General features: G+C 37.1%; 1 protein-coding gene and 1 pseudogene across 1 annotated transcript; both read right to left on the bottom strand.

Annotated features, from left to right (window-relative positions):
* Window positions 1–13,382: 13,382 nt before the first annotated feature.
* LOC120077293 lies at window positions 13,383–14,618 on the bottom strand (annotated as a pseudogene).
* A 794-nt stretch (window positions 14,619–15,412) lies between these two features.
* Window positions 15,413–17,516, bottom strand: LOC120078071 (putative 12-oxophytodienoate reductase 11). Its single transcript, XM_039032270.1, has 4 exons — window positions 17,161–17,516; window positions 16,674–16,804; window positions 16,399–16,575; window positions 15,413–16,176 (listed from the first exon to the last, which is right to left on the bottom strand). Exons 1-4 carry the CDS (start codon window positions 17,373–17,375, stop codon window positions 15,590–15,592), a joined length of 1,110 nt encoding a protein of 369 aa, XP_038888198.1. The 5' UTR covers window positions 17,376–17,516; the 3' UTR covers window positions 15,413–15,589.
* Between the last annotated feature and the right edge of the window lie 2,545 nt (window positions 17,517–20,061).

The raw sequence follows: 20,061 nt of genomic DNA, 5'->3' as shown, positions 1-20,061 counted from the left end.
GGGGATCTTCATTTTATGTGATTATCTTGTATTATGTATGCATCATTCATCCATTAGAGATACTCGGGAGGGTAGTCTAAGGAAAGAATCTAGGCTTGGAAAAGTCAGGTTAGAATCTAGGCTTGAGAGAGTCAGATTAGAATGCATAATCAAGAGATAGGAGCTTAGGAATAAGCACTGTTTGCTACTAACGCATCGCATGCATCCTAGAGATAGGATATAATTATGTGTGGTCACCTTGTCTTTATGTGCATCTTGCATCATCGCATAGGAAAAATATAGAGACTTAGGAATAAGCTCTATGGACATTATTGTATTCAACACATGCGTCCTAGAACTAGGAGCACCGCATTTGCATTGGAAAATGATTTGTTGTCGCATGAGTGTAGCATATCGCATAGTTTGACGCATTCCTAGGAAACGCTAGCTAAAGACCTTCTCAACCCGTTCCTCCGCATAGTCAGTGTATCTACTGCATAATTGATCTTTTCTCAAATCTGCCGCATACATTTATTTTATACCGTAAACAACAACCCAAACAACTATTTGATTTATTGGTTATCGTAAAGTCTTCTTGAAAATTATCACCGCATATCGTTTTCCCTAGTCCCTAAGTTCGACCCTGAACTTACAAGGAAACTCAATGGAATTTATACTTGGATTATGCTGAGAAAACTTGTTACTCAACACATTCCCATCACTGCAACTCATTCCATTATTTCACCGAATAAAATAACGCATCAATTTTTTGGCGCCGTTGTCGGGGTCTTCGGCAATTTAGTGTGCTAATGGTAATTTTTCTGATTTCTTTGTAGCTCTCAATCCCTGGAAAATTACGACCAAGAGATTAGGAAGAAGTTCCGACAAAGATTAAGAGACAACCGCAACAACAACATCCAGATAAAGAGGATATGGCGAAGCAACCTAGAAACGGAGCACCAAACGAAAACAATGTCATGGCGAATCTAATCCTACTGGCAAACGATCACAATATGCTCATTCGGGACTATGCATCGCCAAACCTTTACAATTTATCTCCAGGAATCATGAGGCTTGCCCTTGATGGATCCTGATTCGAAATGAAACCGGTGATGCTGCAGATGATCCATACTGTAGGACAGTTTGGAGGAAGGCGTGGCGAGGACCCGCACGCTCACCTCCGAAGCTTCATAGAAATTTGCAACACCTTTGTGTTCCCGAACATCTCTACCAAAGAAGTTCGACTAACTTTGTTTCCATTTTCTCTATGTGATCAGGCACGAAAATGGGCGTATTCTCTCGAGCCGGGAGAGATCACTTCCTGGGAACAGGTCGTAGAGAAATTTATGAAGAAATATTTCCCACCCACTGAGAACGCTAGGAGAAGGAAATTAATAACCAATTTTGAACAAGACATGGACTGAATATCGGACTTAAGTGATTGCGCTGGCAAGGGTTTTAAGAGGTGGTAATGGGATGCTGTCCACACAAACGGATTAAATCGAACTACTTTGCGCAAAGATGGAAGATATTTTTTTACGAAGACTGAACCCTGCTTCGCAGACTGCATTGCCCATGCTGCCATGTCAACCACTTGCAGCGCTTGGAGGTCTGCTGAGGACAAAACTTATGAGGATGCCAAAATATCCTTGATCACATTTCAAAAATCACAAGGACTAGAGAGAAAGCAATCAAAGATTTAAGAATTAAAGATTAGAGGTGTGTGAACCGACGCTGGCCATCGGCATCCCTGCGGAAAACCAAATGACTATCGTATGAATGAGTTTTGATACAGAGGCATCAAAATTAATAATACAGGAGCGAAAAAAGGGCAGGTCAACGCAATTGCTTAGACGACCACAAGTTGTGTCATCTGTGAAGATGCTCATCCGATGGAAGAATGCCCAGGAAATCCGCAGTTAGTATGCTTCATAAAGAACAATCCCTATTTTGATACATACAACCCTGGGTGGAGAAACCAGCCAAATTTCGCGTGGAAAAATCAACAACAAAGCTTTCAACCAATGCTGCAGAAAGAAAGGCCACTCGAATTTTTCCTACAAACCAACAGTACAACGCATAGCTAAGCCAGCAGCTCGCAGACAGCGCAATCCTCGTACTTAGAAAGCTTGTTGAAGCAGTACATTGAGAAGAACGAATCAACGCTTCAGAATCAAGCATCATCCATCCGAAATATCGAAATTCAGTTGGGAAAAATTGCGGGCGAGCTAAAAAATAGACCGCAAGAAGCTTTGTTGAGCTCAACTGAGCTTCCTCACAACACTAGGGGTACAGGGAAGGAATAATGCTTAGCAGTCTCCTTGCTCAATGAAGAAATGACTGCGGAAGTAGGAAAGGAACCCATCATGACTAACTTGAATGCGGTAACAACCGAGGACCCGTTGACTTATAATTCGGAAAAGCCTGAGAAGATGAACCTTGAAGTTACGTCCACCCTTGACCTTTAGAACACGAAATAGAAGAAGTCCAGCTACCACCATTCCCGCAAAGATTGAAAAAGAAACAGAATGATGAAGAAAAGATCACGAGAGTGGCAGTAACGCAAAATGCCATGATCCCACCAAAAATGTGCGACCCAGGAATCTTCACGATACCATGTCAATTGGAGGGTCTATAGTGGCCAAGCACTATGCAATCTTGGGGTGAGTATAAACGTAATGCCACTATCAATCTTCAAACGATTGAATATGGGCAGACTCATGGCCACAAGGGAGACTCTCCTACTTGCGGACAGATCCCGAATACATCCTAAAGGAGAGTTGAAAGATGCCGCAATCTCAATTGATAAATTCATCTTGTCAGCAGACTTCATCATTTTGGAGTATAGAGCGGACGAAGATGTGCCCATCATAGTGGGACGACCATTCCTCTCGACCAGTCGTGCTCAAATTGATTGCACAAGGGGGAAATCATAATGAACATTAATAGGGAAAAGCTCCGGATTAAGGCAGTCAAGATTCTGAAAGATCGAGAAAAGAAGAAAAAGCCACTGTGGACGTAAAAAAGTCCAGCTTGAACCATAAAATAAGCAGTCCCTGGGTTACTATGCAACTCAACCTCATCAGGGAATCAATCCTTTTGAATATCCTTTCTCTACATCAATACCTAATGAACTTTCATCACTATGTTGTTATCTGTTATCGCATATTTATTGCTTAAAAAAATGCGATCGTGTTGAACGATTGAAGTGAAAGATTTTGTTAACTCTATTTTTTAATATTATTTGACCCTCTCAATTTTTTCTTACAACGATCGAGGTGAACGATTGCGGAGGCACTACACGAAGACGCAACTACTTTATTCCATCACCGCAATCTAAAAATGGTAGATCGCCGCAAAGCAGGATGCGTCAACAAACAATGCGGGTGATAGCGAAAATTTTGGGGTTGTATTTTTCCTTCACTTTATTCCAAATTCTACACTATCACATTGCAATTTAATTTTGAAATTTTATCACCGCATCTTCTTTGGTTACCGCAATCATTTAACATTGATAAATTTAGTAAGTCACCGCATGCTTTCTCTTTGCCAATTATGATTTCAATGATGAAACACATGCTTCTATTTTTTTCATGTACACTAGTGTCAACTTAATTTTAGGACAGTCACCTCATGAAATATTTCTAGAAGTTAGTGGTCTACTAGCTTTCTTTCAAACTGACCCTTTACCAAACTTCTTAAGAACATCGCATGACTTCTCTCAATCTTTTGGCAATAAGGACATTGCCGCATTTTAAATTTGGGGGTGAGGTATTTATTTTTGACCTTGCGATTTTTATCTCTTAAAAAAAAATCATCATAACATTGCGATCGGATCCTACTTATAGTTGGATGTTCGCATGACACACATAGGGGCAAGCCAAAACGAAGGTAAGAATCGTGATCAATGCATAAATAAATGGCCGCAACTCCGCTGCCGAGTGGGTATGAGTTTAGTCTAAGAAAGAGCGCCTTGCTCATAGTTGGATGTCCGCAAGACACATATGGGGGCAAGCCAAAACGAAGGTGAGGCACTTGGATCAGCGCAAGGACAGAGAAAAATAATAATGTCAAAAATATGCAAGGATAAAAAAATCATTTAACACCCCAATGAAAAAAAGTTTTTTTTTTAAATAAATCATGTGATGTCCTGGAATCTAGTAAAGTCCTTTTTAAGGTTAAACTTGCGGTCCCTAGATTTTAGAAATATTTTAAGAAGAGACTTGATTGACAATTAAGGAAATTTTGATGTATAGGATGTGACTAAAGTATCCTTGAGAAATCTAGGAAAAGAGATTGCGGTCAACTTTCTAAAGGAAATCTTTAGCTTAGGCTTGAGGAAAAGCATTGTTTAAATTTGGGGGTGTGATAACGGGCAGAAATGCACGTTATTACAGTACTAAATTATTAAACAATGCAGGTTTGCATTGATAAAATATATATGATTGCGTCCAAAAAGCATTAAGTTCATAACATTGCGGTCGCATGCGTTCATCGCATGAAAACAGTTAACTTTTGTATTTTTGTGCAGAATATGCGTTGATGCAAGACAGAAAATGCAATCACAAGAAATCAACGGTCGAGCGCAGCGTTACTGCAAGGCTTTGCAGTGATTTATGCTCGCAAATATCTGCTCAAGAAGGATTGCCGCATAGAGTCAGCGCAACTTAGTGGGCACATCTGGGTGAAAAGCATAATAAATCACGATGGGATAGAAAGTTGATGACGGTCAATTTCGAATTAAGTTGACAAGCCACTAACGAACTACTGTAGCAAAAACACTCAACTTTTCAGTGATAAATATTCGGCGCATCAGACAGAGAATTAATGCCATCCTATAAGTGCAATCATAAGATAGAAGAAGCCTTTCACCCTGAAGCTCTAGAAATACCGAAGGCAACCTTCAGAAAAGGGGTTCATTCTTCTAGTTCGGATAGTTAGAGAATTTTCCCTTAGATAGAATAGCCTTGTTCTTAGTTTTTTCTTTTATTTAAGGCAAAAGCGAGAGAAGCAAGATTGTGCCAAGAGATTGTTCCGGTGAACTTAGAAGAGTCTCAGAAGCGTCGAGATCACAGAGAGGGCCAACTCCTGCAAAAGCAGGAATATCTTTTTAACAGATTAGAGTTGACAGTGTAAAAGCCTTGGGAAGCAAGAGATTTCTACCAGGCTCTTTATCCTTATCTTCCATTGTCATTTTGTACTTAAACTTATCTATAGAAATGGAATTTACTTCTTTATATCAGTTCACTCTCTGTTTATTATGCATGAGTAGCTAAATCTGTCGAATGGGTTGAGAAGCACATAGCTAGCATAATTGGGGATCTTCATTCTATGCAATTATCTTGTATTATGTATGCATCATTCATCCATTAGAGATACTTGGGAGGGTAGTCTAAGGAAAGAATCTAGGTTTGGAAAAGTCAGGTTAGAATCTAGGCTCAGGAGAGTCAGATTAGAACGCATAATCAAGAGATGAAACCTTAGAAATAAGCATTGTTTGCTACCAACGCATCGCATGCATCCTAGAGATAGGATATGATTGTGTGTGGTCACCTTGTATTTGCGTGCATCTTGCATCATCGCATAGGAAAAAAGTAGAGACTTAGGAATAAGCTCTATGGACATTATTGCATTCAACACATGTGTTCTAGAACTAGGAGCACCGCATTTGCATTGGAAAATGATTTGTTGTTGCATAAGTGATGCATGATCGCATAGTTTGACGCATTCCCGGGAAATGCTAGTTAAAGACCTTCTCAACCCGTTCCTCCACATACTCAGTGTATCTACTGCATAATCAATCTTTTCTCAAATCTGCCGCATACATTTATTTTATACCACAAACAACAACCCAAACAACTATTTGATGTATTGGTTATCGCAAAGTCTTCTTGAAAATTATCACCGCATACCGTTTTCCCTAGTCCCTGAGTTTGACCCTGGACTTACCAGGAAACTCAGTGGAATTTAAGCTTTGGTTCTCTCTCAAGCTGACCAGAGCGATCTTTCGGCATCTCTTCCCTTCTCTTGCTCTGCCTTCTAAGTAAAAGAAAAACTATGAACAAGGCTACTTCTATCTAAGGGAAAATTATATAACTATCAAACTCATTTACTGAAGGTGCCCTCTGGTATTTATAGAGCTTTGGGGTGAAAGGCTTCTTCTCTCTTATGATTGCACTAATGGGATGAAATTAATTCTCTGTTTAATGCACCGAATATTTGTCACTGGAAAGTTGATGTACTTGCTACAATAGTTCATTAATGGCTTGTTAACTTAATTTAGAATCGACTGTCATCAACTTTCTGTCCCATCGTGATTGATTGCGCTTTTCACCTAGATGTGCCTACCAAGTTGCGCCGGCTTTATGCGGCAACCTTCTTGAGCAGATATTTACGAGCACAAATGATCGCATAGCTTTGCGGTACAAGTGACCGCATAGCCTTGCACTAACGCAATCTTTTGATGCGCCTGACCGTTGATTTCTTTGGATCGCATTTTTCGCCTTTTGTCAACGCATATTCTGCAAAAAAATACATAACTTTTTTAATGCGATGGACGCATGCGACCAACATATTGTGAATTTAATGCTTTTTGGATGCAATCTTGTATATTTTTATCAACGCAAACCTGCATTGTTTTATAACTTGCACTAAATAATGTGCATTTCTGCCTGTTATCAATACTCAATGGGAGGAGGAGGCATATCAGATATGTTTATGATTCCACTCACATTTCTCCATGTATGTTTATACCATGAGATTCATGCTTGGCCTCGAGATGCCCAGGATGCATCCCCCTTCAGATGGTGTTTACATGAGTCAATATCAAGGTGGACGGAGAGAGTATTTATAGTAAGTGGGTGAAGGGTGTGTGTCAACACGTCCTATGGTCTCTGTCATTGGTTCACACCATGAGATCATTCTGTATGCCTTCGCGTCGCTTTCGAAGTGGCCCCCTTCGAATGGGTTTTGTGCAGTTCGTCAATATCAAGGTGAACTCCAGAAATGGATAGGGTCACTTTAGGTTTTGCCGCAATCGGATGTTTTCCCTTCGGATTGGCCTTTTGGGACGAACCTCTCGGGCTTAAAATGGCGGGTCACACTTACGAGAGATTGTTAAGTAAGTTAATGATCTCTTGGCCAAATCAATGATGGCTAGTTGTTATATGAGCAAGAGTTGTTCTAGTATTAATGACTGGTTGAGATCTTCTCAATTCAAAGGAGGGATAACTGACCTCCCTTCGGCGGCTTTTGTTCTAAACCTTTGAAGCGTCATTGCGAAACTAGATGTCACACGGGGTTCATGTTAGTTTTGCTAAAACCTTATTGGATGTTGTTTTGTTTTACAACGTGTATTTGCTTAAAACCTAACGTAGGTCAATTTGTTTTTCTTTTCAGCAACTCGTTAATATTTTCATTTAAAGCTTTTAAAAATGACCGATTTATTACAGTGGAAAGAAATGTGTGAAACAAATTTCATGGCAAACGACCTCCATCCCACTACTCTCCAAAAGAGGAGACAAGACAGTAAATGTGATTTATTGGTCTTGGAGACGTGTCTGGTAGAGAATAAGGATTCTGCCTGGATCCTTGATTCAGGTGCTACCAATCATGTCAGCTTCTCTTACCAAAGATTCAGTTCCTGGCAAACATTGCCACAGGAAGAGATGACTCTTCAAGTCAGTACTGGTGAGGTTGTTTTAGTTGTTGCTATAGGCAAGTTGCAGTTATTTGTTGACAAGAAATGTTATCTTTTACTGGATAATGTTTTTGTAGTTCCTCATATTAAGAGGAACTTAATCTCGGTTTCTTGTTTCATTGAACAAGGCTATACCGTCTTCTTTTCTGAGAATAAAGTGTTTATTTTCAAGAATGGAATGGAGATTGGTTATGATTCAATGGAAAATAACTTCTATGTACTAAGGCCGTTAGTCATAAAAGCCTTGTTTAACACTGAAATTTTCAGTACGACAACAATCGCTAAAAGACCAAATATTTCTCCAAAAGAAAATGCCTATCTTTGGCATCTAAGGTTAGGTCATATTAACCTCAATAGGATTGAGAAGTTGGTGAAAAGTGGACTTCTAAAGAGTTTAGAAGAAAACTCCTTGCCGGTATGTGAATCATGCCTCGAAGGCAAAATGACCAAATGCCCTTTTACTGTAAAAGGTTACAGAGCCAAGAAAGCATTGGAGCTTGTACATTCAGACCTCTGTGGTCCGATGAATGTTAGAGCTCGAGGTGGGTATGAATATTTCATCTCTTTCATAGATGATTATTCAAGGTTTGGGTATTTCTTCCTAATGCAACTTAAGTCTGAAACCCTCGACAAGTTCAAGGAGTATAAGGCTGAAGATGAAAACTTATTAGGTAAGAAGATAAAATACCTACGATTTGATCGTGGTGGAGAGTATATGGAGCTCCAATTCCATAACTATGTGATAGAACATGGGATTGTGTCCTAACTCTTGGCCCTGGGTACACCTCAGCAGAATGATGTATCTGAAAGGAGAAACAGGACCTTGTTAGACATGGTTCAGTCTATGATGAGTTATGCTCCTCTTCCAGACTCGTTTTAGGGTTATGCAGTGCAGACTGCATGTTATATCCTGAACAACATTCCCTCGAAAAATGTTTCTGAAACACCTTGTGAGTTATGGAGATGCCGTAAAGGTAGTTTATGCCACTTTAGGATTTGGGGCTATCTGACACATGTGCTAGCACTTAACCCAAAGAAGTTGGAACCACGTTCGAAGGTTTGCCTCTTTGTGGGCTACTCCAAGGAAACGAGAGGAGGATACTTCTGTGATCCGAGTGAGAACAAAGTGTTTGTTTCCACTAATGCCATCTTCTTGGAAGAAGATCACATGGGGGATCATAAGCCACGAAGTAAGCTCGTTGTACATGAGATTTCAAGTGAGATTGGGACTGCTGAGGGTTCAACAAGAGTTGTTGAAAAGGTCGATAGATCAATAAGAGTTGTTGAGGTCGGGACGTCTAGTCAACCAGCTCAAGAGTTGAGACTTCCTCGACATAGTGGGAGGGTTATGAACCCACCAGATCGCTACATGGGTTTGACTGAAGCCCATAATGTCATTACGAATGATAGGGTCGAGGATCCGTTTTCTTTTAAGAAAGTAATAGAGGATGTTGGCACAGATGAATGGGTCAAGACGTTCCTCAAGTATCTTCGAAGAAAGAGGGACTACATACTTGATTATAGAGCTAAGGATCTGATCCTTATGGAACACAACGTTGTTGATCCCTTTACAAAGGCCCTCTCGGCTAAAGTGTTCGAGAGTCACCTAGATAGTCCGGGTCTACGGGACATGTGGCATCTTTTCTATGGCAAGTGGGAGATGATACTGAGGTATGCCCTAGTTTATTATATATTGTACATTTTTTATATTGTATTGTACATTAGTCTCCAGAATCATTAGAACAAATGGGAGATTGTTGAGATTGGTGTCCTAATTCTCTTGAAGTCTCGTTGTTTTGTAAAGATATACATTGTTCAATGAATAAAATAAGTGTTATTTAATTCTGGTATTTACTCATATCCAATAAACAAAGCTCCTTGGTTATCTTATGTGAACTTAAGCATGTATATATGATATACAAGTGGATCATGCCTTAAGTGATAACCTAAATCGGTCTGTAGTATAAGGATTAAGGTGGGATACCTGATCCTGGTGTTACTACGGATACGGCCCGCTTTGTAGAGGTTTGCAAGTGTTGTAAACTACTACAGATGGTAGATCCTGACCATTCATGTGGAGACGTGGAGCGGGGGTGTCTTATACAAAGAGTTTGTATAAGACCTGGACCACGAGATGACTAGACTGTCTATAACGTCGTTGATACTAGAGACTTGCATCTTACCTAAACGACCATAGGTGACACGACCTCAATCTTGAGTGTTTTGGGAGCTTCTACCTGAGGGCGGTCCTTTGATTAGTATGGGTAAGAGTGGCCAGATTGCCAACTCAACATGCCTACGTTTTTGGGGACTTGTCTGATCTGGGAGCTAGGAACTCAATCCACAATATGAAATTCAATCATTTCCCGAACCAGGGATATGTAGAGAGATTACTCCCTTAAGGGCTGATTCTGGGGCTTGAACATAGTGGCCACAGCTTCTCTTTGGAAGAGAAGACTCAGTCATAGTAGGACTATGATTTATGTTCATTAGAGGAATCAGTGGTACTTAAGGAGACAGATGTAACTACAGGAGCATAACAGTTATTGGCCCAGCTGTACTTACAAGTGATCTGTGAAGGGTTGTCACACTGCTGATTAGTTAAGATGGACACATAATATATCTATAGTAAGGAGAGTTCAGCTTTTGGTCTTTAGTGGAGTGCCTGGCAGTTAACAGATGGTGGATCCCGTGACTAAAGAGTTTAGTCAGTTATTTGTGTACCGTTGGAGCTTGGGAGCTACAGGTTCATGAGGTTCCCTTGGTAGCTTGGATTCTGTTAAGGATTAGTTCTTGGTGTTGATTTGAAATGTTCAAATTGACAAGAGGTATTTTGATTATATATGATATAATTGGTATGATGTATAAGATACATCTAGTGGAGGATTGATGCAAATGAGATTTACATTAAGTACCATGGAATAGAAAAAAAAAACTAATGGTTTATATGTTTTATGAGATGAAATATTAAAACTATAGGTTATAAATATAGTATGATAAGTTGGTTATCATTTATGTTTATAATAATATTAATTATTGGATAATTAATTCTTTTTCTTTTAAATAACCAAAGTAGTTGGTGGTTATTGGATCATGGTAACTGTGAGTTTAAAAGGAAAGTGGTTTTCTATTTTGAAAAGAAATTTTTGAAAAACATTTGAAAAGGATTTTGAGTTTTCTCTCCATGAAAAGAAACTCACGTAAGTCGTCAAGTAAATAAAGATTTACTAAATGACGGTTGGGCGAGCTAAACGATCGTGCAGGGTTTACTAAACGATCGCATAGCTTTGCTAGACGATCGCTGGCCCTAGGTAAACGATTGTGTAGTGTCTGTAGTCGAACGATAGAGCTAAACGATCGCATAGCTTTTTCTAGACAATCCATAGCTTTATTTAAACGATTGGGCATTGAACCTATATGATAGGTCTCAACCATCTCCCACTTGCCCAGTCGTGTACACGATCGTTGTTTCCTCCATCCGTCTACCTCATACCAAGTTCGAACAGAGCCCACCCTCTGGATTCTCACACTGAGAATACCAAGGTCATCTTGTTAGTGGTGTCAAACTCAACTCGACACTGTCGAGGTTTTCTTGAGGACGTTCGTGGTGCTGTGGAGTTCGTTCGTGTTGTGGAGGAGTTCATGACTAAGGAGATCGTTAAGGGCAAGCACGAAGTGTTCGTGTTGTGTTCGCTGCGGTATTGCAGTCGTGTAGATCGAGCTCTTGTGGTTGTTGTTGTTCGATCAGAGTCACGCAACAGAACATGGAGATGCATCCTCATTTGTTCGTACAGTTTTTACCTCTGTACATTTGTTATTCATGCTGTAATTTCTATATTATTTGCATAACCGTTTGTTTTCAAGTCAACTGTAAATATATGTTCATTCATGATTGTAATTTGGAATAGTCTTGTTCTGCTGCTCATGGAAATTTCGCTTCCGATTTCCTTCAATAACTTCTTTTATGACGAATCAGACATGGAAATTGACTGAGTTACCAAGAGATAAGAAAGTTTTGCATAATAAATGGGTTTACAAATCAAGCAAGAACCCGATGGCGATAAAAGATACAAAACAAGGCTCGTAGTCAAAGGCTTTCAATAGAAAGAAGGTATTGACTTTAATGAGATATTTTCTCCTATAGTTAAACTAACTACTATTAGAACTATATTATCAATATTGGCAAAAGAAAATCTGTTCTTGGAACAGATGAATTTAAAGACAACACTTCTTCATGGTGAATTGGACGAAGAAATTAATTTAAAGACAACATTTCTTCATGGTGAATTGGAGGAAGAAATTTACATGGTACTGCCACACAGATTGATAGTATAGGGGTAGAAAAAAATGTCTGCAAACTTCATAGAAGCCTATATTGTCTCAAACAAGCTCCCAGACAGTGATATAAGAAGTTTGATAGCTTTATGAGAAACAATGGATTTTAGAGGTGTCAGACAGATCATTGTTGCTACATAAGATCTCGAGGTAACTCTTACATTATTTTATTGCTATATGTTGATGACATGTTGATAGCAGGTGCAAACAAACATGAAATTCTGAAGATAAAAGTTGAATTATCTAAAGAATTTGATATGAAAGATTTTGGAGCTACCAAACAAATTTTGGGGATGAAGATTTAGAGAAAGGATGGTACATTAACAATGTCACAAGAAGAATATGTGAAAAAATTGTTGAATCAATTTCACATGAAAAATGCAAAACCTGTGAGTGCTCCTTTAGCTTGTCATTTTTAATTATCTAAACGAGCACTCACCCACTACTGAGCAGGAAAGAAATCACATGGCTATAGTGCCATATTCTTTAGCTATAGGTAGTTTAATTTATGTCATGGTTTACAAAAAACCAGACATTGCACATGTAGTAGGAGTTGTTAGTAGATACATGAGTAATCCAGGGAAGCAACATTGGGAGGCTGTAAAGTGGATTTTTAGATATCTGACAGGGACAACTGATTATGCTTTGCACTTTAAGAAGTTAGACTTTAAATTGCAGGGTTGTTGATGCAAGTATGACAAATAACACAGATGATAGAAAAAGTACTATCGGGTATATTTTTACTTTGGGTAATACTACTATTAGTTGAGTTTCTAGACTACAAAAGATAGTAGCTTTATCTATTACAGAAGCTGAGTATGTTGCAATCATTGAGGCAAGTAAGGAAATGATATGGCTTCAATCATTTTTAGTAGAGCATGACTTGAAATTAGGAAAGGGGACCTTGTATTGTGACAATTAGTGTGCTATACATTTAGCAAAGAATCCAGTGTTTCATTCGAGAGCGAAATACATATAGTTGAAGTACTATTTTATTCGATTAGTTTCGGAAGACGGAGTGCTGTTGCTTGAAAAGAATTCAAGAAGCCAGAATCCAACAGATATATTTACCAAAGTTGTTCCTGTTGATAAATTGAAGTTGTGCGCAAATTCAGTTGGACTTCTCCATGAGTAGAGAGAGGAGTCGCTACCATTGTAAGGGAGACATGCTGCTTATTTGGTCTCCAAGTGTGAGATTGTTAAGAAAATTTTGAAGCCCAAGCCATAGACCCATTTGATTTTTACTTAATCAAGAAGTAAACTTCTTATTGGTTAATAGGGAGGTGTTTTATTATTAAAGAAGGAAAATGGGCAGTGGAGATCTTCTTTAAATAGGCATAATTAGAATAAGAAAAAACAGGGAGTGCCGTGAGCTTCTTTTGCGGTGGGTCTGGTATTCAAGCTGTTGAAGAAAAATTGCTGTGGAGTGATTTTTCTTTGATAGTTCATTGTGAGCTTTTTTCTTTCATTAAAGAATTTGTTAGGGTGATTGGTGAGCAATTTTTCTTAGAGAAAAAATTTGAGAGAAATCATTCTTAAGCATTGTAAACTCTTGTATTATTCTTTCTGACTATTTTAGTGGAACTTATATCGATAGCTGAACTGGACGTAGTCTATACTGGGTGAACTAGTATAAACCGGGTATCATCTCTTTCTCTTAAACATGATTTCTTATCGCTATTGTTACTTGAAAGCTTACGTTGGTTTATCTATTCTTTTAAACTACCAAGTTACAAATTGTTTATTCCGCATAATTTGAAATTCGAATTTGATATGAGATTGTTGGATAATTTATATTGCTGAATTTGGTTGATTAATTTAGATTGATATGTTATTATTCTCCATCAGTTACTAACAAATTTCCATTGCAATGCCGCACTCCGTGCAAAACGACAATGTCTGTTGGTCGGTGAAGAGAGGCCACAAGATCATCGCCACTCCAACACGTATACTCTCCATAGTCGAATTCCATCCATTATGTGTTAGAAAACCTCCTATAGAAGGATGGTTCAACACTTGTTCTTGACAACAACAACCTGCTATCAAGCTTCTATCTCTGGTTTGTGTTACAAATTCATGTGGCAAAATGGCTGAATCTTCCACAACTAAATCAGGCCTTGTAATCCAGAAGAATGGCTTCCCACTGTATGTTAGCCCCCAAGAAAACTCAATCAGTTGCTCTGCTGTCATCACTGTGTTGCTACCAAAATTTATATGAACCGCCGAGTGGGGTTCCTTTGAGTTAAGCCACTCAATGCATTCTGATTCCTCTGCCCAAAGATTTGAGCCTATTGCTCTAAGATTTTCATCCTCTATTTGGTTGGCAAGCAAGTGAAGTGGACCAATGTTGTAAAGAGGAGGAAGGATGGAATAAAGAGACTCCAAAACATCTCATTCAAGTGGATCGTAGGTGTTTAGTATATTTGCAATAGCTTCCTGAGATAATGTTCATTTCTTGACTGATAAGTTTTAGCATGATATCATTTGAATCTGTTGTTCTAACAAAACTAGGAAGATATTTCAATCGTTTGCTTTCCAAACACGAAGTTCAATTGATTGTATTTTCCAAGTACCCATTTGTTAGGTAGCTTGTATCTGTAAACATTCAACAAAAGACCAAAATGGATCTCGTTATGTTCCATATCATAAATATTCAACAAAAGACCAAAAAGGATCTTGTTATGTTCCATATCATATTACTTAGAGTATGTTTGGATTACATTTTCAAACATTTGATTTAAATAATAAGTCATTTTGGAAGAAATTGGGGTGTTTGACAACCACTCAAAATAGTTTTCCAAATATATTTTAATCAGTTTTTATCAAAAGTGTTTAAATAAAAATAAGTATTTTAAAAACACTTTTTCTTAAGTAAATCCAAATGGAACCTTACACTTTTAACTTCTAAGGTTTTGAGTTTATTTCCATTTCATCATTATGTTTCAAAGCATTTGATTCTTACTCTTGAGGGTTCAAGTTTAATTTCTTTTTGGTTCCTCAATTTTAAAACTCCGACATTTTTACTTCTGAATATTCATTAATACTCACTTTTTATCCTTGGTGTTAGCTTAATCAATTGTTGTCGTCTACTTTGTTGTCTTATACAACACAGTGATGGAGCTACCTCTAAAAGTTGCTTAATCAAGATCAGCAGTCGGTCTAAGCAACCACATGATCTGAGGTGTAGAAAGCTCATGTAATGTGCTTATCAAGAGGAGCATTAAGCTCAAATGTCCTTGGCCAATATGGATAGATTGGCTAAAAGCAAATGACCATAAACATCCATCTGGTTTTGAGCAGAAACTTTGTTTCCTGTCATAGCATGGCCCTAGCCCTCCCTCCAGCCAGAACGAAAATACTCACATCTACGTCAAGAAACATATGGCCTGAAATAGCATATTTACAATTTAAGCTATGGTTTAAATTGATATAATCATAAAATTTATATGTTGCTTCAACCATTCAACCCAGTGGAACGAAAGAAAACAGAGACTTGTATAATCTATACCATTACATTATACAATGGAATGGAAACTTGAACCCAAGTACATGTGACCAACTAAATATTTCATAAAGCTACTTGTCCAAAAAAGGATAATCCGTGTAACCAACCACTGGATCTGATACGTAAAAAGTATCTCTATTGTATTGGTTGAGAGGAGCATCTATCTCGAATCTCCTTGGCAAGTCTGGATTTGCCAAAAACCAACGTCCATAAGCAATAAGATCTGCTCTATTCTCAGCAATGGCTCTGTTTCCATCTCCCTTATCATACCCCCCAGCAGCTATGAATGTTCCCTTGAATGCCTTTCTCATTGGTAATAGGCTATGAGGACACTCAACTTTCTCCAGAACAGTTTTCATCCGTGGCTCCACCATGTGGCAGTACAAAATTCCATATTTGTTCAAACTCTCCGCCATGTACATTCCCAAAGCTTTCGGATTTGAATCTCCTGCCTCCATGAAATCTGCAAACGGCGATAGTCTTATCCCGACTCTGTCTCCACCAATCTCGTTTACAACAGCTTCAACTACTTCTAAAGCAAATCTACAACGGTTTTTGAGAGACCCTCCATATTGGTCTGTTCGATCGTTCACTTGATCTTTCAAGAACTGATCAATAAGGTAACCATGAGCTCCATGGATTTCAACTCCATCAAAACCTATATATTCATTCATTCATTCATTCAATTGCCTTATCAGTGTTTTTGCATAAACAAACCATAGTTAGTAAAAAAAAAAAAAAAAACAAAAACAAGCTATTGAATTGAAACAGTAGCATCATCTCTTTTGTGGTTCTTGATGAATTTTTAGTCTTAATCAGTAATCACAAAAAGAAGCTTAAAATCCAATCACAGCAGTTAGTTTTATGAAACAGGACCTACCAGCTTCAATGGCATTCCTAGCTGCAAGCCTAAAATGGTTGACAATTTGAGGGATTTCATCCGTTCTTAGACGTCTTGGAGGGGTAAATTGTGCAACATCAATTCCATTAGCCCGAACTTGCGGTAACAATAGCTTATCTGATGATGAGATTGGAGCTTGTCCATTTGGTTGAAAATCTATATATACATAGCCCGAATGCAGACTTATATCTTAAAATGAACAAGAGATCGATATTTTAGCCAAGTTGAAGTAAGAACGCTAAAAGAAAAGGCACCTGAATTTGAAACCCTGCCTACATGCCATATCTGACAAAAGAATATTCCACCTTTGCTATGAACAGCATCCACAATTGGTTTCCATGCCTCCACTTGTTCCTTTGTCCATATCCCAGGTGTATCAGGATAGCTTGAAGGTTAATTAGAAGACAGAAACAGACAAGTTCAGCAAGGAAGTCGTTATGAAATCAACAAATCAAAGAAAGTGCGTAAAGTATACCGTGGGAAAATCAATACAAAGATTTACATGGTTCACAAATATAAATAACATAAATAGGAATATACCGAAATCATAAATAACATAAATAGGAATAGAAAATAAGTTTCGGGGGCATTATTTTCAAGCCCCCACAAGGGTGCATCGGCTCTGGGCTCCAACTCCTTGATCGGTCATTCCAAGCATCGGATAACAAATCAAAGTATTTTAATAGGAGTAAACAGAAAACAACGATGCTAGAAGTTAATGAAAGGGTATTAATTAGGTACCCTTGGGCAGTGTCAGAAACTCCAGTGGCCTCGGCTATTAAGAAACCCCCATTGGTTGTTCTCTGGGAGTAATATAAGATAGCATGTTGTTGAGGAACATTGTTGTAGGATCTTTGTCTTGTTAATGGAGCCAATACAATTCTGTGAGAAAGATTGAAGTTGCCCATCTTGTAAGAAGTGAAGAGATCAGGAATGCTGGGAATTTGATTAGCCATTTCTATTGCTTTTTAACTTTTTTCTCGGCCTGCTGCTCTTCCTTTGGGTATTTATAAATTTCTGCTCTACGACGGCCACAGAGAACAGGTGAGCGAACGAGAAGAAGCAACGTTGAATTATTGAAAAAAGGTAGGTGTGATTAACCAATGGCGTGTGGGAATGCGTGGATATGGTGAAATTGTTTGATATTCTTAATTTATCCATATATTTTTTTCCTTTATTTATTTGTTTTTATTTCGAACATCATATATCTCTGTATATTCTACTAAAATATCTAATCATAATTTATCATATGAAAAATTTTATTTTTTTATTTTTAAAATATTTAATATTTTTTTAGATATAAACAGTGAAAATGGATCCACAAAAATAAATAATGTATCTATCAAGTCTCTTTTAATAATAAAGCATTGGGCGGCTTTCACGTTTGGTAAAAAAAGAAAATGGAAATTGACAGCGTGTCACACATTTATTTATTTATTGCAACAATAGCAAAAATGAAAAAGGCCCCATGCCCAAGTCATCAAAGTTGAAAAATGTGACATTCAACTCAAATGAATTTGGAACCCTGTTAAGGTAATACCGCCATTCTACTACTCTATGATATTCTTTCAAACATTTGCTTTTAATTTCTTGTTCTCTAATTCAAATTGTGATGTGAGGATCATTTACTTATGTTTTTAAATGTGAATAAAGATTTGGCCATATGATTGTAATAGAAAAGTACTGAAATTAGTAAATATATGTTGTGATTCCTATCTGATTGCTATATGTTGCTATCTAATTATTATATAACTAATGTCTGATTGTCATCTTATCCTAATTGCTATCTAATTGCTATCACATCATTGATTCACGGTAATACAATTATAAATTTTCAACCTCACGTTTCAAGCATTTTCAACAATTGAAATTGAACAAATTTCCACTATATTGTCTCAACGTGCAAACCATTCCATTTCTAAACCTCACTTAGTCGCAAATTTCAAAGATCCACTAATGGATGAAGCCTTCCTTGCAGTGGCATTCAACGACATCACAATAATGTTGTCAAATGCTTCCACAACATCTTTATCAATATCAAAATTGTTATCTGATTGTTGTTTAATACTAATTGCTAAATGATACTCATTGTTGTTTATTTTTTATTTTATACTGATTGTCATATGATTATTATTTGATTGTTGTGTGATTACTATTTGATATCGATTCTTAATGATGCTTAATGCTAATTGATAATGATTGTTATTTGATTGTTTTCTAATACTGATTGCTAATAATACGATTTGTTATTTAATTATTGTCTAATTGTTATTTGCTATAGATTGTTATATGTTTTTCAATGGTACCGTTTGATATTTGATTGCTATTTGATTATAATCTGATATTCATTGTCAATGATATTAATTGCTACTTTATACTATTTGATGCTAATTCTTAATGAGATTGATTGCTATTCGATTCTATTTGATATTGATTGTTGTCTGATTTATTGGGTGAGAATGCGATCAAAGTCCCATATCGGTTAAATAAGGGGATGATCATGAGTTTATAAGGGAGGACAACTATCTCCAATGGTATGAGACATTATTTGAGTGGTTCCAAAAGCAAAGTTCTGAGTGTTTATACCAGGCTCACTTCATTTTTGTCATGGAAAAAATATCTTTTTAGTCCCTAGATATTGGATCTAGTTTCTATTTAGTCCATATATTTCAAAATGTTACACATTTAGTCTTTTAAGTTTTAAGTTTAGTTTCAATTTAATCCATAAATTTCAAAATGTTTTAATTTTACCATTGAGATTTGAGTTTTGTTTCAATTTGATTCGTGGGTTTTAAGATTTTACATTTTTAACATCAATTTTTTATTTAATACTCACTTCCAATCATTTACGTCAACATTCCTTAATTAATTTTAAATAATTATGAAGTGAAATTTTAAAATAGTGAAACTTAATTAATTTTAATTATTAATGTTTTTTTTTAAAAAATCTTAGCATACATTAATATTAAAGATCGAAAATGAGTAATTAGTGAAAAATCGAGATTAAAAGTATAAATCTTAAAATTTAGAGACCAAATTGAACAAAACTCAAATGTCAAGAGTAAAATTGTAACATTTTGAAATCTAAGAACTAAATTGAAACCTAACTCAATACTTAAAGATTAAATTTGTAACATTATGAAACCTAATAACTAAATAGAAACTAAACCAAAACCTAAGGACCTAGAAGATAATTTTTTTCCAAAAAGTTTTTTAATGTGAGAAAGTGGCCACGTCGGAAAGTCATTCCATTTTTTTCCCAATAAAACAGAACTCAACAAAAACATCATGAAACTGCTTCCATTTTAAGGTTATCTTTTCTTTGCTATAGTTGTAAAGTTAAAAAGTGAAGCTAGGGGTGCAAATACACTAATTTACTTTGTTACTAATGACTAAAATTAGTAGGACACAATATGCGATGCATGTCTTAAGCTATGCGTTGATACTCATGCGTCGGTGGTCATGCGTTGGAATGAAACTATGCATTAATGAATGTATGCGATAACCATGCGTCCCCGTCACAAGTTTTCTTGCACTCACGTCAAGTATAACACGAACGCAAGTTTCTCGGGTGATCCGAGGTCGAATTCAAGGACTTGTAACTAAATGATATGCGGTAATGTTTATGCGGCGGATGAATAA

This window comes from Benincasa hispida, chromosome 5 (assembly GCF_009727055.1).
Source record: "Benincasa hispida cultivar B227 chromosome 5, ASM972705v1, whole genome shotgun sequence".
Taxonomy (NCBI): Eukaryota; Viridiplantae; Streptophyta; class Magnoliopsida; order Cucurbitales; family Cucurbitaceae; genus Benincasa; species Benincasa hispida.
This window is presented reverse-complemented; position numbering and strand designations above follow the sequence as displayed.